Here is an 18,781-nt window from a genome sequence, read left to right as displayed (position 1 = left end):
TTATAATGTGTTACTATGTATTAAATAGTGTGCCTGCTATGGCCAGCCAAGAAGGCAGTATTACCTTGGTGGAAACCAGAGGTGGATCAGGAAAGAGGTTCTTTGAAAGTAGCACATGACTTTGGGGCAATCCCACTGTCAACTGATAATGTGAACTTGCAGGATGTTCCAAGAGACTAAACTCTAAACTTGACCTCTACCAAGACCTCTACCTTCAATTTCTAACAAACACCCTTGGTCCCACTAACACACCCACTTTCAATTTCTGGATTCTTTTTAAAATGTCGCAGCTGGTCACATATGGAAAAAAAAAAAGTTAACAGTAAGCCGTCGTGTTTGAAAACAGCTTGGTGTAGTCACAGAGAGATTCTAGGGTTGAAAGCAACTGTAGCAATTTATACCGTTTATTATATTAATGTTAGAGCTCAGGAATGGGCTGTTTCAGAAAAGGTGTTACATAAATTCTACAAATAAATACGTCACCCGTTCTCATTTCTGAACCTATCAGCATTTTCCTTGTGAGCTATTTTTAGCCTCCTCATAAAACATGTTCACCACAACCTGAAATTCTATATGTGCGCCCTCTGTTCCAAAATGACTTGGAATTTACAATTCTTCAGTTGGACAAGAGGTTAAAAGAAAGAGTATGCCACAGCTGAGCTCCTTCGCTCAGTCCTGTCGAAAGAATCAGATTTCTCATTCTCATCATGGAGTAAAGGTCCAAAATAGGCGTAATTACTTAAGACAGTCCCAAGTGGGACAAACAATACAGCCCACATTTAATGCTCCTGTCTTGCTGCATGTTTTCCAAAACCATAAGTGTTGACAATCTAGAACATGCCTACTTCACTTGACACACACTCACTCTTCAAATGTGACAGATGTGGAGGCTGAAAAAGATAGAAAGTTTCAGGCCAGGCTAGGCTACCCAGTGAGATCCTCTTAAAAAAAAAAAAATCACACAAAAAGAATGGTCAGCGGGTTCGAGGCTCGGCTCCACAGGTCCCACGTTAGCCAGACGCACAAGGGGGCGCATGCGTCTGGAGTTCGTTTGCAGAGGCTGGAAGCCCTGGCGCACCCATTCTCTCTCTCTCCCTCTATCTGTCTTTCTCTCTGTGTCTGTCGCTCTCAAATAAATAAATAAAAATTAAAAAAAGAAAAGAATGGTCAGTTTGTCTGATGGTTAAATCCACCTTAGCAAACACACACACACACACGCACACGCACACACATGCACGCACAGGTGCATATATGGCTATTAATACCTCTGGCCACCCGTGATGAGCCTATCATCTTAGATTTTCAATTATTCCTCAGAAAGCAATAGTGACCATAAGAAGGCAGATAAGGAAAAGCAACATGTTAAAATGGGGGATTTCTGATCATTTCAGGGGACATCTCCAAGACATGAAGTCTCATCAAGGTGACTATCCAGTTCAATGAATGTGATCTTGAGTCCCCTTCCTCACATTCCCTAATCCAAGGACAGGGATATCCCCTGACTGGGTCACATCAGTTCTATCTGGGTTAAGGTAGGAGAAAGTGGGCAGTTTCTGGAGAACTTAGCATTGCCTGAAAGCCTTAAGGCTTTCCATAATAGTCATTATTTGCCTCCAAACAGACCCTGGGCCATACACAGCTTCAAAACTCCTGTTCACGAGCCGCAGGTCTAAGCTGAGATTTTAGGGTCTGCACGTCCTTGACAAAACCACGGTGGATGTAATGATGCTGGAGCCCAGTTGCTCGGAAGCCACCGCTTCGGCTGAGGCTGCCCTGTCAGCCCCACACCAGATCAGCCACGAGTGGCCTTCAAGGAGGTCACTGTCAGCTAAAGGGAACTACAGAGAGGAGGCCAGTGTGCAAAGGTGGCCCAGTGAGGGACACCAAGCCTTCGCAAGCTCTCCTGCTAGGACAGCCCAGAGAGTAGCCTCCTCTCTGTGTCACTTGGGACACAGCCTCAAGTCATTCCTCAAGAAAATGAACGAATGTAGCCTTGGACAGTCATCTCTGCATTGCCACAGACCACCTAGTGGACCACACTAATCCACAGAGGAGCCTGCAAACAGCCTCTCCCTCCCCCCCCCCCAGCCCCCCAAACATCATTTCTGACTCCTACCAGGGCACAGCACCCTGCTGGGTCAAACTGTGTGTGGGAAGCAGCCCTTTCAAAGGTATTTTCTGACTTGGATAACACACTGGCACCCCAAAACCAACTTGTACATTTTCCTTTAAAGACCAACACTAGGAGCTGGAACGATTGCTGAACATGTAAGAGTGCCCATCGAGCAAACTGTGAAGATGTGAGTTCAGCCTTCAGTGCTTGCTGGCAACCCCAACACCGCACCGAGGGGGCTGGAGACAAGAGAATCACGGGCCAGCCAATCTCACGGAAAACAGGGAGCTCCGGATTCGGTGAAGAACAGCAATAGAGGAAGACACGGGACATCATCCCTTAGCTGCACGTGTATGTGCCCAGGGCGCACGTCATCTGTACACACGTGCAGACACCACATGCATGCAAACACATACCAGGAAACAAAGAAGGATAAAACGGGCTTCAAGCAGAAACAGAAAAAGAAAGATGGCCTCTGAGGAAAGTGGGGGGGGGGAGTTGGTCAGCAGCCATTCTGGCTGAGCAAACAGCCAAACAAACAAGTCTGCAAGTGTGAAGGCTACCCCATGCGTGCCACTGCGAACGTGAACATTAAACAGCCTCTTCCTGTTTAAACACTACCCCAGCCATTTCATAACCATGTAATTGCTCATTACGTCTGATATTGGAAACATCTCCAATTGGAATGCTCGGGCTGTCTGAATTCTCTTCTTCAGTGAGGCTGGGAAGAACTGAAAGGTCTTCAGGAAAGGGTAGGGTCCTTATACATAAGTAGGGGTTCAGTCTGTAAACCGGTTGAAATAGACAAGCAACACACACACACACACACACACACACACACACACACACAAACTGAATTTAGTTCACAGAGCCAGCAGAGAAATTTATACAAATGCCAATTTTCTGGTCTTGCCAGATCCGTGCTCTAAAAGTAATGTTCAACACAGCGCTTTGTCTACGAGTTGTGAAATACTTTATATACTAATAAAGAATGTGTACTTCGTTGTGTGTTTAACTGCATATGCCTGCATTTGGTTCAATTGCCCAAGAATAAGTCCTTGTTCCTCTACTGACTATCAGATTACAGTCAACTCTTAAATATTAACACTCCCACCGAGGAACAAAGATGCGGATAATACAAAACAGAACATTGTTTTAAAGCATTTAACTCTGGTATGCAGATAGAGTTCACTTCATTTCTCTTATTCTAATGTGCAATTAAATGGGGACGGCTGAGAGAATAGCATTTGTTAGTCTTCCAGAGAAGGTCAACCTACTGGGAAAACCCTATTTGGGGGGGGGAACTGCAAATCCCATGTTCACTTTCTCTGCTATTCAGTTTTGCACCAAATCAAGTTGACCCAGGGCAGCACCAGCATCATTCACCCCAACCTACCTCCAGAAGACTGCCAAAAAATTTGGTTAAAAAATAATAAGCAGAGCCGGGCATGGTGGCGCATGCCTTTAATCCCAGCACTCTCGGGAGGCAGAGGTAGGAGGATCACTATGAGTTCAAGGCCACCCTGAGACTCCATAGTGAATTCCAGGTCAGCCTGGGCTACAGTGAGACCCTACCTTAAAAAAAAAAATTTAACTCAAAAAAAAATAATAATAATAAGCATGCAAACTCCATTCCTCCCCTACCCAGGTAGTTTTGTTTTGCTTTTTGCACTCCCCCCCCACCCAGCCACCCACCCCCACCCACGCCCCCACTTTGTGGAAGGTGAGAAAGTAATTAAGGGTTTGGGATTGGAAAAGCTCTTTTATTTCAGCTCCTACTGGGCTGGTGTAAACAAAGCTTCCCTTAATGTCAACAATGACTTAATTAACCCGAGGAGGTGACAATGTCAGGAAGAATCTGAAAGTAAGAGTCCCCTCCCCTCTGAAATAAAGCTTGACTATACACTGAGATATTCAGAATCTGAATTGACAGAAAGGTACTTGGCATGGAGGACCATCTCCCCTATGAGTCAGTAACTGTAGATAGCCTTCCGCTATCCTCTGTAAGTAACAATGAATAACCAATTGGAAATAACTGTGCCTACCCTGAAACAGTGAATAGAATCTAGAGATGGTTTTTTGCTTAGGTCAACTGACTTGACCCAAACTCACTGATACCCCTCGAGCAAGTGTCCAGAAGCACACACTACGGGATGGATGACATGCACAGCATGATGACCTATGATACCATATGCCAGGCGGGATTAGACATAACCTGTCTCTGAAGGGCCAAAAGAAGAGAATTTTCTAGTGTGGGGCCCAAACTCCTTCTAGAAACCTCTTGGTCGTATTTTTCCTCTCATCCACACCATTCTAAAGGGTGCTTCCAGATTGACAAACCAAACACTTCCACAATGAGGCTTCAGAAAGTCAGTGATGTCACAGCCGAGCCTACACTTAACCAAAGCTACATAGTCCCGCCAACCACGGCAGACAGGTGGCTGGACAGACGCGCGCGCACTCACAGTCCGGTTCGGCAGCCTGACCTCATCTGCACCCCAGTCACCCCGGGATCACTTCTGACATCAAAGCAAAACCCAGCAGATGAACCGCTCCTAAGGCTCAAACCAGATGGCAGCGTTGGGCTGACAAGGGGAGCGTGGACCCTCAGGGGACAAGCACAGCTGCCTCCTCCATCCAGGACCCTGTTTCTTGTCACTCATCTGTGCCTGACACTGAGCAAACTGGCCCAGCCAGCCCGCGGGACTAGGAAGATCCTCGTTCCCAGCCTGCTGGGGACGGTAATGGTGAGGACTGGTATCCATGCCAGGCACAATACTATCTGCTCTTTGTGTTCAGGTCAAGGTGAAATCGAGCAACCTCTTGAAGCAAGTCATCAGCCAGAAAGCATGTTCCTGTTCACTGAATATTAATAAAGATCAACCATCCTTATAAAACCCAGAGATGACAGAAAGGGAAACTGAGGCCCAGGGGTTGCTCTGCTTTTCCAGTCTATTCTTGTGCAACCTCGCACCTTCCTCCGAACCATTTTTATTCTTAATGTCTCTCAACTCTGGATGCAAGCCTCCGAGTAACTATGAACCCAAAATAGTGCACCAGAGGACATGGGCAAGGTATGACCTCCAATTTCAGGGAGCAGGTGGCCCTCCTCCCTGACCCTAGGTGCACGGAACAGGTCCCCAGGCAAGGAGATCTGCTTTCAACAATGCCCACATTGTGGGATATCAATCCTTACACAAAGAGCCATTTGGGGGACTCCATCACCATTCCTCCTCTCCCTCACCTGTCTCCGTGCACGTACACATGTCTTAAGCTTCCCTGGATAATTAAATGCACTGAAAGAGATCCTCCAGGACCTTTTTATAGTTGGGGCTAACGTCAACTCGCAGTAACACGGCCCTGAAAACCTGAAATGAAAAACGACAGCTCCTTCCTAACCTGGGCCGCTCCTGAAGCCCACACCGTAGGAAATCCCAGCTCAGCCTCCTCAGCTGTGCGGAGCCGCACTCTCAGGGGGAAACCAGCAATTAGGCGAACATCCATTTTAATTATTAACAAAATTAAAGAAGTACAGGCCTGACTCTCGGAAGCTTTTTTTCCTTCGCATGAAGCCTTTTAAAAATGCATCGCAGTTGCAAGTTACAGTGGCCCTTGATGTCACAGCACAAGTCACAATGAGGTGGTTCCAAAAATGGCTTGTGGTGCAACAAACCTCAGACACAAACTCCTACCACATTCTCTTTCTGGAGACATGATAGGCGCCACAATGTCACACCTAGTAATTAGAACACCGCCCTGCCTCTGTGTGGCCCAAAGTTTCCCATTCACACGCTCCTAGTGACAGGTGCCTGGGTAGCTCTTACTGAAGCCCAACCTTTCTGGCTCTCTTGTTGGATGGGAACACAGCCCTCTCTACGGAGGTTTTGCTGGGCTAAGGAGACTCCCCTCCCAGCCTTTCTCTTGGGCGAGTATACTGCCCCTAAGCCACCTGCCAATGATCCACTCCCAGGGCAGCGTGGCTGCCCCGCCAGCACTCGGGGCTCCGAAGCCCAGCCGGCACCAGGTGGGCCCTCTGCAAACACGTTCATTAAGTGGTGATGAGTGCTGGGATCTGCCGTGTTACGCTCGGATTACCACTCGAAAAATAACTCGTCTACCAATATTCCCTCCTGATGACAGATTTCAATGCTGCACCAAGAAGACACTTAGCTAAGACCAGCATCTGTGAAGGACCTGGGAAAAGGACCAGATCCTGCCCAGCTGAGGATTTCAGCTCAGTATCTTCCTCACAGCTGGCTTTCTGCCCTTCGCCCAAACACACCGGTGCGTGTCCTGTGAGACCTGACGTTCTCACAGACAGGGGAGACCCCTAGGCATATGGACTCTCAAGTCTCCCTAAAATAGAATCTGTCCTCCCCATGATGCAGGGATTACACTGTGACTTACAATGGCTTAACAGCAGCCTAACATGGCAAGGCTCAACTCCAGAACCTTTTCTCTTAAACAATAAAAAATAAAATGTCAGCATTTCAGAGGCTGGCCATTTCCCCTGGAGATTCCTTCTGTCAGAAGACAAATTCTTTACATTGTAAGCGAGGTTCTCCCTCCAGCAGGAAAGCCTCTGCAGAAAGCCATAGATGACAGTCACGGTGCCAAGGCACGTCCCCCCGCAGAGTGCTATGGGGCACTGGCTAAAGGGAAGCTGCTATCGTGTCCCTCACCCAGCACAGAGAGCACAGCAAACTACACCACTCCTCTTGCAGCCTGGAGCAAAGAACCTCCTCTCACAAGCTCCAGGGTGAAGGTCTGTGGACAGGGCCACCGTCCCTGGATACAATGCAACGGTAGCTGATTGTGAAACAGGCCTTTCCCTAAAGTGCCCACTTTCCCCCGGAAAGAAAAAAAAAAAAAACATTTTTAAATGCCCCAAGCAAACTTGGTATCCTGAAAGCACCATAAAAGAACTTACCTTCGGGTTCTAGTGTGGTATCTTCAACTAAACTGAAGGAGGGCCTGGCCAGGGACAAGGTTGCCATGGTGACCAAGACCAGGCAGATGAAGCGCCCCCAGCTGACCATGGTCACAGTGCCAATCCCCGGTCCTCTTCCATATCTCCATGTGGACGGTAATCCCATCTGCACCCTTCCTCTAGGGGCATGGGCTGTGTGCAATGCCTTCGGCCCGCTGGGGGCTCAGGAGCCAGGGCGATGCTGCGGGAACAGGGCTCAGCTCGCGGCCGCTCCAAGGACTGCTTCCAGGGCAGCGGCCGCCGCCACCTCTGAAAGAGAAGCGGACAGTCAGTGCAACCTTCAGCGACGCCACCTCACTGAAATCCACACGGGATAACACCATCTCTCAGCTTCGCCAGTGTGTGCAAACACATTCGCTTTTCATTATCACCCGAAGCTTTCCAGCCTCACCTGGGAGCCCCAGGTGTTACCACGAGCCTGGTCCACTTACTTTGAAGAAACACAGAGGTGGGACCCACCCACCTCTGTTAGGCAATGTGCCTCCTAACCACTATTGCCTCTACCAGTTTGCAGACAAAAACCTGACCTTAGTTCCAAGGGCAACTGCAAAAGCGAGTTAAAAAGCGCTCTGGCTGGCACCATCAGCCTCGTTAAGTTCTCTCAGTCAGCTGGGCTTTAAGAAGCTGACTGATCGCTTGCAGAACCGCGCTGCAGCTGGGCCGGAGCTGAGCAGCGAGTCCCCCTCCACTGTGGGGTCCCCTTTCACTGTGGGGTCCCCCTTCACTGCGGTTCTCACGGAGAGGAGATCACAGAATCAAAAGAATCCCAGGAAGGCTACGAAAAATTCCCACCAGTTTACACTTGTCAGGATTCATTTTCAAATGCAGGCATGTATTTCAATCTTTCGCCAAGCAGTCACTTACAAAGAATGAACAGAACTGCAATACGGTCAACAGCAGCCGATCCAAAAAGGGACTCAAAGCCTGAGTCCCCTCCCTCTGAACTACAAGGCATACTAAATGTCTTCAACCTATGTCAAGGGGGTTAAGAAAGAGAACAGATGCAAACCTTGATGAATAATGCACGGCTTTATTAGTAATGGTGATGTGCGTCAGTTGTTGTGGTACGTGATTGGCCTGGCGACTTTCATTAGACTAACCTATTGGCTAAACTAAAGAAGCAGTTACAAGGGACACTCAACTTACTTGATCCAAGGCAGAGAGAATTTCCTAAGAAGGTTTAGAACAAGCCAAATCACTTTAAATTCATTCTGTATCCCCCGTGACTAAGCATTGAGTCAAAACGAACACACTTTAGCAAATTTGGTTAAAACAGTCATAGGAAAAAAAAAAAAATACGCCGACCTTAGGGTTTGAGTTCTGTGAACCACATGAACTGACGGCATTTTGTAAGACCCAGGGTGAGGTGAGTGTTAATACAAAAGTCTTTACTCCCATGTCTTTGATGTTTCTAATTATGACATTAGATCACGATTGCTGGGGCCTCCTTAACACTCTATTCTTAAAAACTGTTCTTTTTCCCCTTGAGCGACGATTAAAAGGCTTGCAGGCAAAGAGGACACACCATTTTCAAGAAAGAAATAGCAAAAAGCTCGACTTTAAACAAATCACAGGGAAAAGGTGTGACAAACAGCAAAAGCCAGGAGAGAGCGAGGTGTGTGTGTGTGTGTGTGTGTGTGTGTGTGTGTGTGTGTGTACACGCATGCGTACACGCGCCCAGTGCTTTTAGATGGCTTGAAGGATTTCCAACCCCCCCTCCAACTTTTCCTTGTAGAAGTCAAGAGCCTCAGAAGATTGTTCCCTGTCTATTTCTACATACATGTGGGAGGAGAGTACACAAACATTCTCATTGGTTTACTAAGCATTTTCCAGAATGCTGGGGAATTCTCAGCCTCTCAGAACACTTTTGCAAACAATGTTACATCCTGGCAGATAGTGCTACAGGCTGCTTCTGGGCCACCTTGTCCACCACTCCCTGGACACAGAAGTCTCCTGAGGTCAAGGCAGATAAAAGGTGAGCAGTGCCTTGGGCTGAATCTCTAGCCATTCACTAGCTGAAGGACAGTTCACCGTAGAAACCTGAGTCTCAGCCCTTTGCAAGGGAGTCTGTCCTCATACAGGCGTACCCTCCTCAAACCTCCCCTGAAGGCGGGGATGGAAGGCAGCAGGTCGGCCCGGCTCCTCACTGAAGTGGACAAATGTAAGGTTGGACCTCATAGGCAGGATAATTAGGTCCCAAGGCTCGGTGTTGGGAACACAGGCCCAGCATGCTGCAGGCCGCCACAATCCCAGCTTCCTGCCTTCAATACCATAATCCTTCCTGGAGTCTGAGCCCCGCTGAAAGCCCCAGCATGTTTATTTTTCCCCCTGAAAGGGAACTCTTCTCTGCCTGCACGGGAGGAACCCTCTCTCTCTCTCCCTCTTTCTCTCTCTCCCTCCCCCCCTTCACGGCCACTCACCCCTGACGTCCATTTCCACCTGGGTTACAAGCCAGTTCCCAAAGACAAGCAAAATGACCCTGGGGAAAGAACCGGACTGGGGAGTGGTCCTCGGTAACCTTTCCAAATCCTACCCTGCCGGCACAGGGGTAGCCTGACCCCCGCTACTATCTAAGAGGTTCTCTGGGTTATCCTCTGAGCATTCTGTTCCCAGGACCACTTCACATCCAAAAGCTCTGAATGCTGGACCTAAGTGCAGAGCCACCTCCTGGCTCAAGGTCTCCCTACTTCTCCCCAGGGCTGTGTCTAGAAGGGAGCTGTCAGGGGATCAAGACTAAAAGACAAAATTCCTCAACATACTGAAACAAAAAATACAAGCTGATCACAGAGCCAGAACCCTCCACTAGGGTTTACAACTGGGGAGCACACGGGAGCCACTTGCGGGGGCTCACCACCCAGCTTCATTGTAGCATTTCTTTCATTGGTCAGCCTAGTATATGCAGTTTTCTCCTCCTTTTCGGGGCGCTAAAGAGTTCAGAGAAATCTGCATTTTAATTGGCATTCCAGCGAGAGGGAGAGGGGCGCCTGATTGCTTTTCTATTCAAACTAAACAGGCTTTTCAGATGAAAATGAGTCCAGGCTAGTGGAAGATTTACAGGGATTTGGGACCAGGGGCACAATGGAGGTTTAAATGTTGATAGCGTTTCACACCAAACACATAATGGGTGCCCTGAGTTTGAAAGCAGGTCTGCCTTTAAGGGTAGTTTTTATTGAACTGGGGGGAGAGCAAGGAAGGTCTTGGAGAAGGGTTCGCAGCAGCGAGGGGCGCGGGCTGCAGGCTCCGGGATCGGTGCCGCGGCGCCGGCCTCCCGCGCCTGCCCCCTGGCCGCGAGGGTGGGAGCCAGCGCCACGCAGGGCCCTCGGCGGGTTCCCCGGCCGGTGCCGAAAGAATGAGCGCGCAAGTTAGAACTCGCCGGCGCTTTCGACACCCGGATGGCTACGGGCAGAGCAGGCAGGAGAACTAGGCAAAGTCGGTCCAGCTCGCCCCCTCGCCCTGGGTGCTCGGCGCTCTCTCCGGCGCCCAAGGCATCCGCGGGCGATGGGGTGGGGGGGTGGTCACCAGCACCAAAATCGGGGACCCGAGCCGCCGCCTCCCCAAAGGTACCACCCATACCCGGCCATCTCCATCCCTTTGGGGATGTGTGCGGCCACACGCCAACAGCTCCATCCCGGGAAGAGGTTCCCCCTCCTAAGGCCAGCGTGGAACGAAGCTGGAGGTCCCCGGGCCTAGGGACGAAGCACCCCGGAGATGCCCTTCCCGATCCCCGCCTGCGGGCTGTGCCACTGGCTGGCAGGCCCGCGGCGCGCCCGCTCTGATCTCAGAGGAACGCGCCCAGTCGGCAGGACGGTGCCCGCCAGAGTTTGACAAGGGAGGGGTGGGTTAGCAGAGGCAGATGTCAGAGTCTGCAAGGGGGTGTCCTGGGCAGAAGTCCCCAGAGCCAGCCGTCAGTTGGTCCTCATCACCTCCCCATCACCTATCAAGCCAAGGAGGGGGAGGCCAGAGAGCGCCCCCCAAGCCACCTCTCCCGCGCCCTCCGCGGGGGGCACCGTGCGCCCTGCGTCCCCGATTCCCACGGCGCCCACAGTCTCTGCTGGCGAGGCTCCCTCCCGTAGGCGTCCGGCACGGCGATTACCTTGAATGGCAACGCTCCTCGGCGATCCGTGCGGCGCCGGCGTCCGGAGTGGGTCGGGATGGAGCCAGCGACGAGCCGGGGAGGCAAACTCCGAAAAGAGAGGAGCAAGGTCCGGGGACCGTGGCCGCGCGGGGGCTGCCAGGCTTCACGCGCGCCCCGGGCTGCGGAGGATCGCGGGCATGACGCCGGGGCAGCGCTCGGGTTTGGGGGGGCGACGGGAAGAAAGGACTCGGGCTCCGCGTTGCCTCCTCCAAACTTTGCCGGGGAGAGGCGAAGGCTCGGAGCGCGCGCAGGAACGCGGCGGCCTCGGGGACCCGGGGTCCCCGCCAGCCCGGAGAGCAGTCACCGCGCCGCGCCGGGCCAGGGACGCGCAGGAGCCCGCGGCGCCGGAGCTGGTGCGGCCCGCGCTCGTCCGTCCTCCGCCCGCTCCGCGCCCGCCACTCGCTCGCTCGCTCTCCGGCTCTCCCTGCGCCGCCCGCGCCGCCGCCGCCGCCGCCGCCGCCTCCTCCTCCTCGGGCCGGTCACGCCCCCGCTGAAACCCGAGCCGTTTCCTGGACGGCGGCGCCCGCTCTGCCAATCAGCGCCGTGCGCCCCGGCCGCCCCGAGCCCCGCGCAGCTCCCACCGCCGTGCCACCGCCCCCGAGACACCCGCACCCCGAGAGAGGGGCCCCAGGCGCGGTGGGGTGCAAGGGGGTGCCGAGGCTGATCGTGGGCCCCGCGCCACGACCCCCGTCTCGGGCCAGCCTCCGGGCACTGGATGGCTGCGTTACGATGTTCCAAGGCAAGTTTGGGGAGCAAAAGACAAAATACTCACCGCTTAAGAAATCTTGAAATACATCTCGCCGGTATCGGGCAAAGACATTTCGTGCCGTTCAGAGAGGAAGCGAGTTGGAAATGTTTGCAGGACGATGTTGCGTTACTCTGTCCTTACACAATAGACGGGAGAGGGGGGAAATGAGTGCCCTCGGAAGCCTTTGTAAGGAGAGAGCACAGGGAATAAATTATTCTACTTAATCCTCACGGCTCCCCTGCAGAGTAATAATCCCAGAGTCCCGATCGGGAGACTGGGAATCAGAGATGTCAAGCACTTTGCTCAGGAATGCACAGTTACCCTTGTCCTTGTAAAAGACAAAATCTACAACAGAAAAAAAAAGGTCTTATTTAATAATATCCATTTAGATTGGCATAAAGAAATCCAAGGGCTGGAGAGAGAGCGGTTAAGGCACTTGCCTGCTATGCCTAACGACCCAGGTTCAATTCCTCAGTACCCATGTAACGCTAGATGCACAAAGTGGCACATATATCTGGAGTTTGTTTGCAGTGATGGAGGCCCTGGCATACCCATTCCCCCCTCTCCTTGCAAGTAAATAAAATACTTAAAAATAAAAGAAACCTAGCCAGGTGTGGTGGCTCACACCTTTAATCCCAGCACTCGGGAGGCAGAGGTAGGAGGATCGCCTAGAGTTCAAGGCCACCCTGAGACTACATAGTGAATTCCAGGTCAGCCTGGACCAGAGTGAGACCCTACCTCAAAAAAACAAAAAAAGAAAAAAGAAAAGAAAAGAAACCCAAAATAGTACCTGTTCTTGACAGGGAGGGTAGCACCTAGCATTGCGAGGCCCAAGGTTTGACACCCCACACAGAAACAAAAAGAAAGAAGGAAGAGAGAAAGTGAGCCCAAATGCTCAACTGCACCATTCAGCAGTTGCATAACCTTGAACAACATTTCTTACTGTGTGTCTTCGCTTCTGCCACTGCAAAGCCTGGTTCTTTAACTAAAGGAGAGAATGGGCGGGCAGGGGCCTCCAGCCACTGCAAACCAACTCCAGACACGTGCGCCCCCTTGTGCATCTGGCTAACTTGGGTCCTGGGGAACTGAACCTGGGTGCTTTGGCTTTGCAGGCAAGCGCCTTAACCACTAAGCCATTCCTCCAGCCCCGGATAATTTACCTTTGAATCTACTTTTCCTCCTCACTCAACCAGCCCCTGAGCAGTTGCGCTTCAATGGAAAATAATCATATGGCTTGTAATCTCAGCTCCAGGGAGGCAGAAGCAGGAAGATCACTTTAAGCCCAAGGCCAGCTCCAGCCTGGACTATATGAGTTAAAGACCAGCCTGGGCTATTCAGTGAGGCCTTGTCTGGAAAAAAAAAAAAAAAGTAGCTTAAAAATATCCTTTGCCCCCCCCCCACCTTAGTAAATGTTACTAAACACAGAAGAGCTGTAGTATCCTTCCAAGGCCCAAGGCAGATGGGTCAGGAAGGAAAAGCACTGGGTTCGTACCTGAGTCACCAGCGCTGAGATCTTCTCATCTTCTACACAGTGTCTTATACTTGATTACAGCATCATTTTTATTCACTACACAGCTTGGAGAACTTTTATGCAAATCACTTAAGAGCCAAGAGTAACAAATCCATTTTCAATGCCTCTCAGACAAATGATTCAATGATTCTTAGACAAAATTATCTGTCTCTATGCTTAGTGAAAAGGGGTTAAGTTTTGGATGAGTCTTGTAACCTGGGTTAGTCTCAGAACCTTGTATGTAAAGGACAACTCATCCAGGTGCCACTGGGCCATGCACTGGCCGTGCCAGTGTGTGTTCACCTCGGGCCTGAGATCACCCTTATCCTGCTGCAGGCTGGCACTTCTGTCTTTATGTTTCCCACTGGTGGGAAACATTAGTGTCTTGGGACAGAGTCCTTTCCCATTCTGCAGTGGTCCCATGGGCCATTGAGAAACACGGCGAACACATTCTCACATAAATTAATGGCACAGGAAGCCCGCTGTCCCTGTCCCCCATTCATCCATAGCTTTACGGATGGTGAATGGGAGGGGAGCCTTCCGCTGCAAACAAGACACCTGCTTGAAAGTCAGATGCTTGCGTGTGGGGCTTGTTCTTTGCGGGGCTGAAAAGATGGCCATCCATCCAAAGCCCTGAAGAGCACTTGTTATTTTGTGGGAGTGGGGTTTTATTTTTTTTTTTTATTCAGTTTTAAGTAAGCAACATCCACAACAGCAAACTCTTCAGTTTTGAAAAATGTAAAAAAATAAAAAAGAAATAGAGGGGATTGGAATTTTGAAAACATCAATTCTGGCGTCATATTTAGACTTCAAGTGACATCTCGGGTCCAGAAAAGCTTTCACACCAGTGAGGCTTCTGAATGAGAAAATAATCTCCTCACAAGTTTTTTTCCCCCCTCCCCTCTTCAAGTGGCTGGAACCCTTTTTTGTCAATGGCCTCCCATGAATGGTGTTGCTAATAAGCCTATTAATGAGTTTCCACGGCTGAGTGTGAATAGGTAAATAAGCCCCAATCTGTTGAGGTTCTGGGGCGAGGGCAGAAAAGCCAGCAAGAACTAAAGGTGACAGTTTGAACTCAAGGAGGCTCGCCAGCGGCAGGTTTCAGCTGAAAGACACACCAGACAAGGGCACATTCACCACCTCCCCGCCCCCTAAGGGCCCCTTTCTTTCCAATTTTCCCCTTTACAAAATGTCTTGAGTAGTCACCCTTTTTTTTTTTTTCAAAAGCCCTTGAGACACTTCCCCCTCCCCTCCTTTTTCACTCCAGCAATGATACATCAATGGGAAGGAAGAAGAAATGAGGACACCAGAACTCGGATGCCCCAGACATTTCAAGAAACAAATTGCGCTGCTGCTAGCCCGTTGGCTATAGGAGAAGAGAGAGGGGACAGACCTCTGGCCGGGATTTGTAGGTTTCCTTTCATAAATTTGGTTTTTCGTGGGTTCCTTCACTGTCTGGAAAAGGTGGGCGAAGGAAAAGAAAGCTGCGTGGCATTTGAGGGCCTGGGCGGGGTTTCAGTCTTCAGGTCACATCTCAGTAAGGTCTAGAAATGAAAGGTCAGGCAAGTACAGACCCACGGTCCAAGCAGCTTGCTCCTAGCCCAGGGAGCAGGCTCCTTCCCAGCTCTGCCCGTCCTCTGTCCTGATTCTAAAGTTGGAACTGGGCCTGCTTCTCGAAGCCAAAGCTTCCCAGGGAACACAGTCCTTGTGGAAGCCAGGCTCATGGTGGCACACACCTGTAATCGCAGCATTTGGAAGGCTGAGACAGGGCAGGAAGGTCAGGAGTTCCAACAGCAGCCTTGGCTACACAGTGAATTTGAGGCCAGTCTGAGCTACACAAAACTCTGACCCCCCCCCAAAAAAAAGGTCTTTCTCAAAGATCTCCCTTACTTTCATGTTAAGGGACACTACCTTCTAAAAACAATAGGGCTTCCTGACAGCTCCTCTCATCGCTTGGTAGCTTTGTGACCCAGAACTACTTACTGGAGTCCCCTGAACCTTCTGTTTTCCCAGCATCATCGTGTGTATGTGTGCTGTGTGTGTGGGGGGGGGGGGGGGCTATAGTTCCTGTGTCATGGCAGTTTTGTGGGATATTTAAAGGGATGGCGGACTGGGATGCAACGACATTGGAGTGCTCCTCGTGGCTTTGAGAAACTTTGACACGTAAAGACACGCTGCATTTCCCGTGATAATCTGGAGCACCTCACTTCCTGGGACTATTGAGAGGTGGATGTGATTCTGCGAACCGCCTAGAGTCCTGCTGGTGCTGACCGGCCGCTGTTGTGTTAGCAAGGATCGCTACAGACTGGCCGTTAACAAGGTCTGGAGCCATTATTGCTGGCAGCCCTGGCCACCCCAGCCTGACGAGACCCAGCTGAGGGGTGGAATGGCGTGGGTGATGAGAAGACACCCAGGTTGCTCCAGCAACCGCTCAGCAGAAGGCAGAAGGCGCTTTAGTGCTGGGAATGCCCCCCTTCTCCCACTCAGCGGCCCCCCAGGCTGGGGAGGGAGGCATCTGGGTGCCTCTAAGTAGAAGACACTTTTCATACTGGAGGGCATATTGGACCCAAAGATATACTCCAAAGGAACAGGGTCACAAACCCAACTGCCAAGCAAATGTGACAGGATGTAACATTTCTAACTAGACAATGGATTGTCACCTTGACAGGATCTAGAATCATTTAGGCAACAAACCTCTGGTTGGGTCTGTGAAAGCATCTCTAAATGCGATTAACTGAGGTGGGCGGCACTATCTCACGGGCTTGGGTCCTCAAATAAATAAAAGAGGGAAAGTGAGCTTCGTGCCAGCGTCCATCACCTTTCTGCCTCCTGACCACATATGCAAAGCGCCCAGCTGCCTCAGGCTCTGCCACCGTGCCCTCTCCACCGTGATGCCCCAACCTTGAACTGTGAGCCAAAACTAGCCTCTCCCTTCCTTCTGTTGCTTTTGTCTGGCAGCTTGTCATGGCAACAAGGAAAGGAATTCTGAGGCCAGGCATGATGCCACACGCCTTTACCCCCAGCAGTTGGGAGGCTGAGGTAGGAGGATCACCATGAGTTTGAAGCCAGCCAGAGACTCCATAGTGAATTCCAGATCAGCCTGGGGGACAGCAAGACCTTACCTCAAAAAAAAAAAAAAACCATAAAAAAGAAACTCTTACAGCAATGTTGCATTTTTTTCCCCATGATAAAAACTTGGGGAGGGTGTTACAGACAACAGTCTCAACACTGCCCCCTTCTGCCAGAAGCCCTCATGGGCAGCGTAGGAAGCGAAACCCATTGGCCAATAACTAGTGGGCCAAACCAGCCACAGATCATATCCACCATGCATCAACATCTTCATGGAAGATCAGCAAGGTAAGACAACAGAAGAACTGGGCCCAGGCACCCAAAGTTTGACTTCCACCCCACTGCTGTCCAAAGGGCTAACCCTGTGATTCTGGGAGTCACTGAACATGCCTGACCACCCTCCCCCACACCTCCCTCTCCCTTGAGACTTTGAGCTAACCCTTGTGTAGCCCAAAGGACAAGCTCCAATCTCTAAGCTTGCCCTACTGAGGTCCGCCCAAGCCTCCAGCCCCTGTCACGATGGTCACGATCAGCTACCTGAAAGGCCTCCGATTCCCGCCCACTAGTGCTTAAGAGAAATGGATGGCATATCATCCCTTGTCTGCAAGCCTACAGGCCTTGCCATCACCACCCACCCAGGGCACCACAACAGTGGCCCCCGCCACTCCCAACCGACTATGGAGAAGCTATGCATGTGCTTATAGCAGAGCCAGGAATCTATGCCTTAGGCTTCCACGACACTTTCCCACGGGAGCCACTAGCCACCGCCATCATTTAAAGTTACACTCGCGAGGATTGCACAAAACACAAACTTGAGCCCATCGGTGGCACCAGCTATATTTTGAGCAACCCCCTCCCCCAGGCCGTGTTGGGCACTGAAAACACCCGAGCAGATATTCCCGCCATGGAAGACGCGGCTAGACTCTGCAAGCGATGACCCAGCTTACCACTTCCTCCTCGAGCCTCGGACATGGATATCTTGCTTTGCCAGTGGGGCTTGGGGGACAAGGACTCTACTGCTGACAATGCTGACTGACGGTGACCATATGAAAAGGCTTTGGCCTGCAGCAATCCTGTGCCCCCTTGAAGCAGCCCCTGGTCTCTGAGTGAGTTGTGGGGAGGGGGAAGGGAGGAGGAAGGGATTGCATGTGGAGGCCAGAGGTCAATAGAAGGTGGGTGCTGCGGATTTAAACTCAGGTCCACCTGCGTAGCAAGCACTTTACCCATTGAGCAATCTCCCCAGACCTCTAGGGGGAATTTTTCTCTGTGAATATCTCTGCTCCCTCAAATCCTCATAAATTCATGGCAGGGTCCTATGAACTGTGATGTGGAGCTAAGTAAGATGGCCATGCCCTCGGGGAAAGTCCAGTAGAAACTGACCTTACCCAACAGTCCTGGAGGTAGGGAGGGTCATTGGGGACAGCTGAACGGTCACACTTGGAACAGCACAGCCTCTTCAGTCCTGGGCTCCCAGGGCCTGGCCCTGCCTGGCAAGTTGGGGCTGTTGGGTGGGCTTAGCTTATACCTCACAGGCCCTCCAATAGGTTAATGCTGAATGATGCTAATGGAAACTCACGGTCCCGGAGTGTCCTAATCAAGCCCCTGGGAAGCACATTGTCACAGGGTTTTCCACACGGTCCGTGAGGTTTGCCCTGGAAGTTAGGAAGCAAACGGCACTGTAAGGCAAGGACGATTTGGCTGTGTGGAAAGTTACCTTTGCTTGCATTGACCTGATTTTTTTCAATGCTGCCTTCCTCAGCCTTTTTCTGCCGATTTCTGCTCCTCCCCCCCCCCCCGTTACGGTTTCCGGAGATCTATCCTGCCCGATTGTGAAGAACTTTCCTTTTAATAAACCAAAAGGGAGAAAAAATGACGCTGCCAGGGTCCTGGGAGGAGGCGGGGAACGCTGAACAGAAGTAAAATCACAAGCCCAGCAAGCCTGTTCGAATCCCACAGCTCTAGTATTCCGTCCCCCAGGCTGGGGAGGAAGGCCGCCAAGGAGAGAGATCTCTCCAACAGGTCCCTAACGGCAGCGCTGAGTGAGAATTAACTCTTTCGTGGGGTGTGGCTTGGCTGGCGCTGAGGCCCCCGCCTGGGAAGCAGGTGCCAGGTGAGCCAGGCCGCCGGGCTCTGCCAGGGATGCTGGTGCGGCGGACGTCGGCGCCCCCGTGTGGCCGAGGGCGTCTCTGCGGGCAAAGGGAGGGAGGACGTGCCCG

At 51.3% G+C, this 18,781-nt stretch overlaps 1 protein-coding gene across 11 annotated transcripts in view; it reads right to left on the bottom strand.

Annotated features, from left to right (window-relative positions):
- Positions 1–11,499, bottom strand: part of Fgfr2 (fibroblast growth factor receptor 2) — a 125,091-nt gene extending 113,592 nt beyond the window's left edge. For 3 of the 11 annotated variants that reach the window (XM_045145073.1, XM_004659283.2, XM_045145097.1), the window contains exons 1-2: positions 11,197–11,496; positions 7,044–7,352 (exon numbers count right to left, since the gene is read on the bottom strand). In XM_045145073.1, coding sequence (XP_045001008.1) covers positions 7,044–7,209 — 166 coding nt within the window. In that variant the 5' untranslated portion in view covers positions 7,210–7,352; positions 11,197–11,496. Of the gene's footprint in view, positions 1–7,043; positions 7,353–11,196 lie in introns of all 11 variants that reach the window. The other 8 variants (XM_045145117.1, XM_045145126.1, XM_004659287.2 and 5 more) reach the window with 4 other exon arrangements.
- Between the last annotated feature and the right edge of the window lie 7,282 nt (positions 11,500–18,781).

The sequence above is a fragment of the Jaculus jaculus genome, chromosome 1 (assembly GCF_020740685.1).
Source record: "Jaculus jaculus isolate mJacJac1 chromosome 1, mJacJac1.mat.Y.cur, whole genome shotgun sequence".
Classification (NCBI taxonomy): domain Eukaryota; kingdom Metazoa; phylum Chordata; class Mammalia; order Rodentia; family Dipodidae; genus Jaculus; species Jaculus jaculus.
The sequence above is the reverse complement of the archived record's forward strand: the minus strand, read 5'-3'. Positions and strand labels throughout refer to the sequence as shown.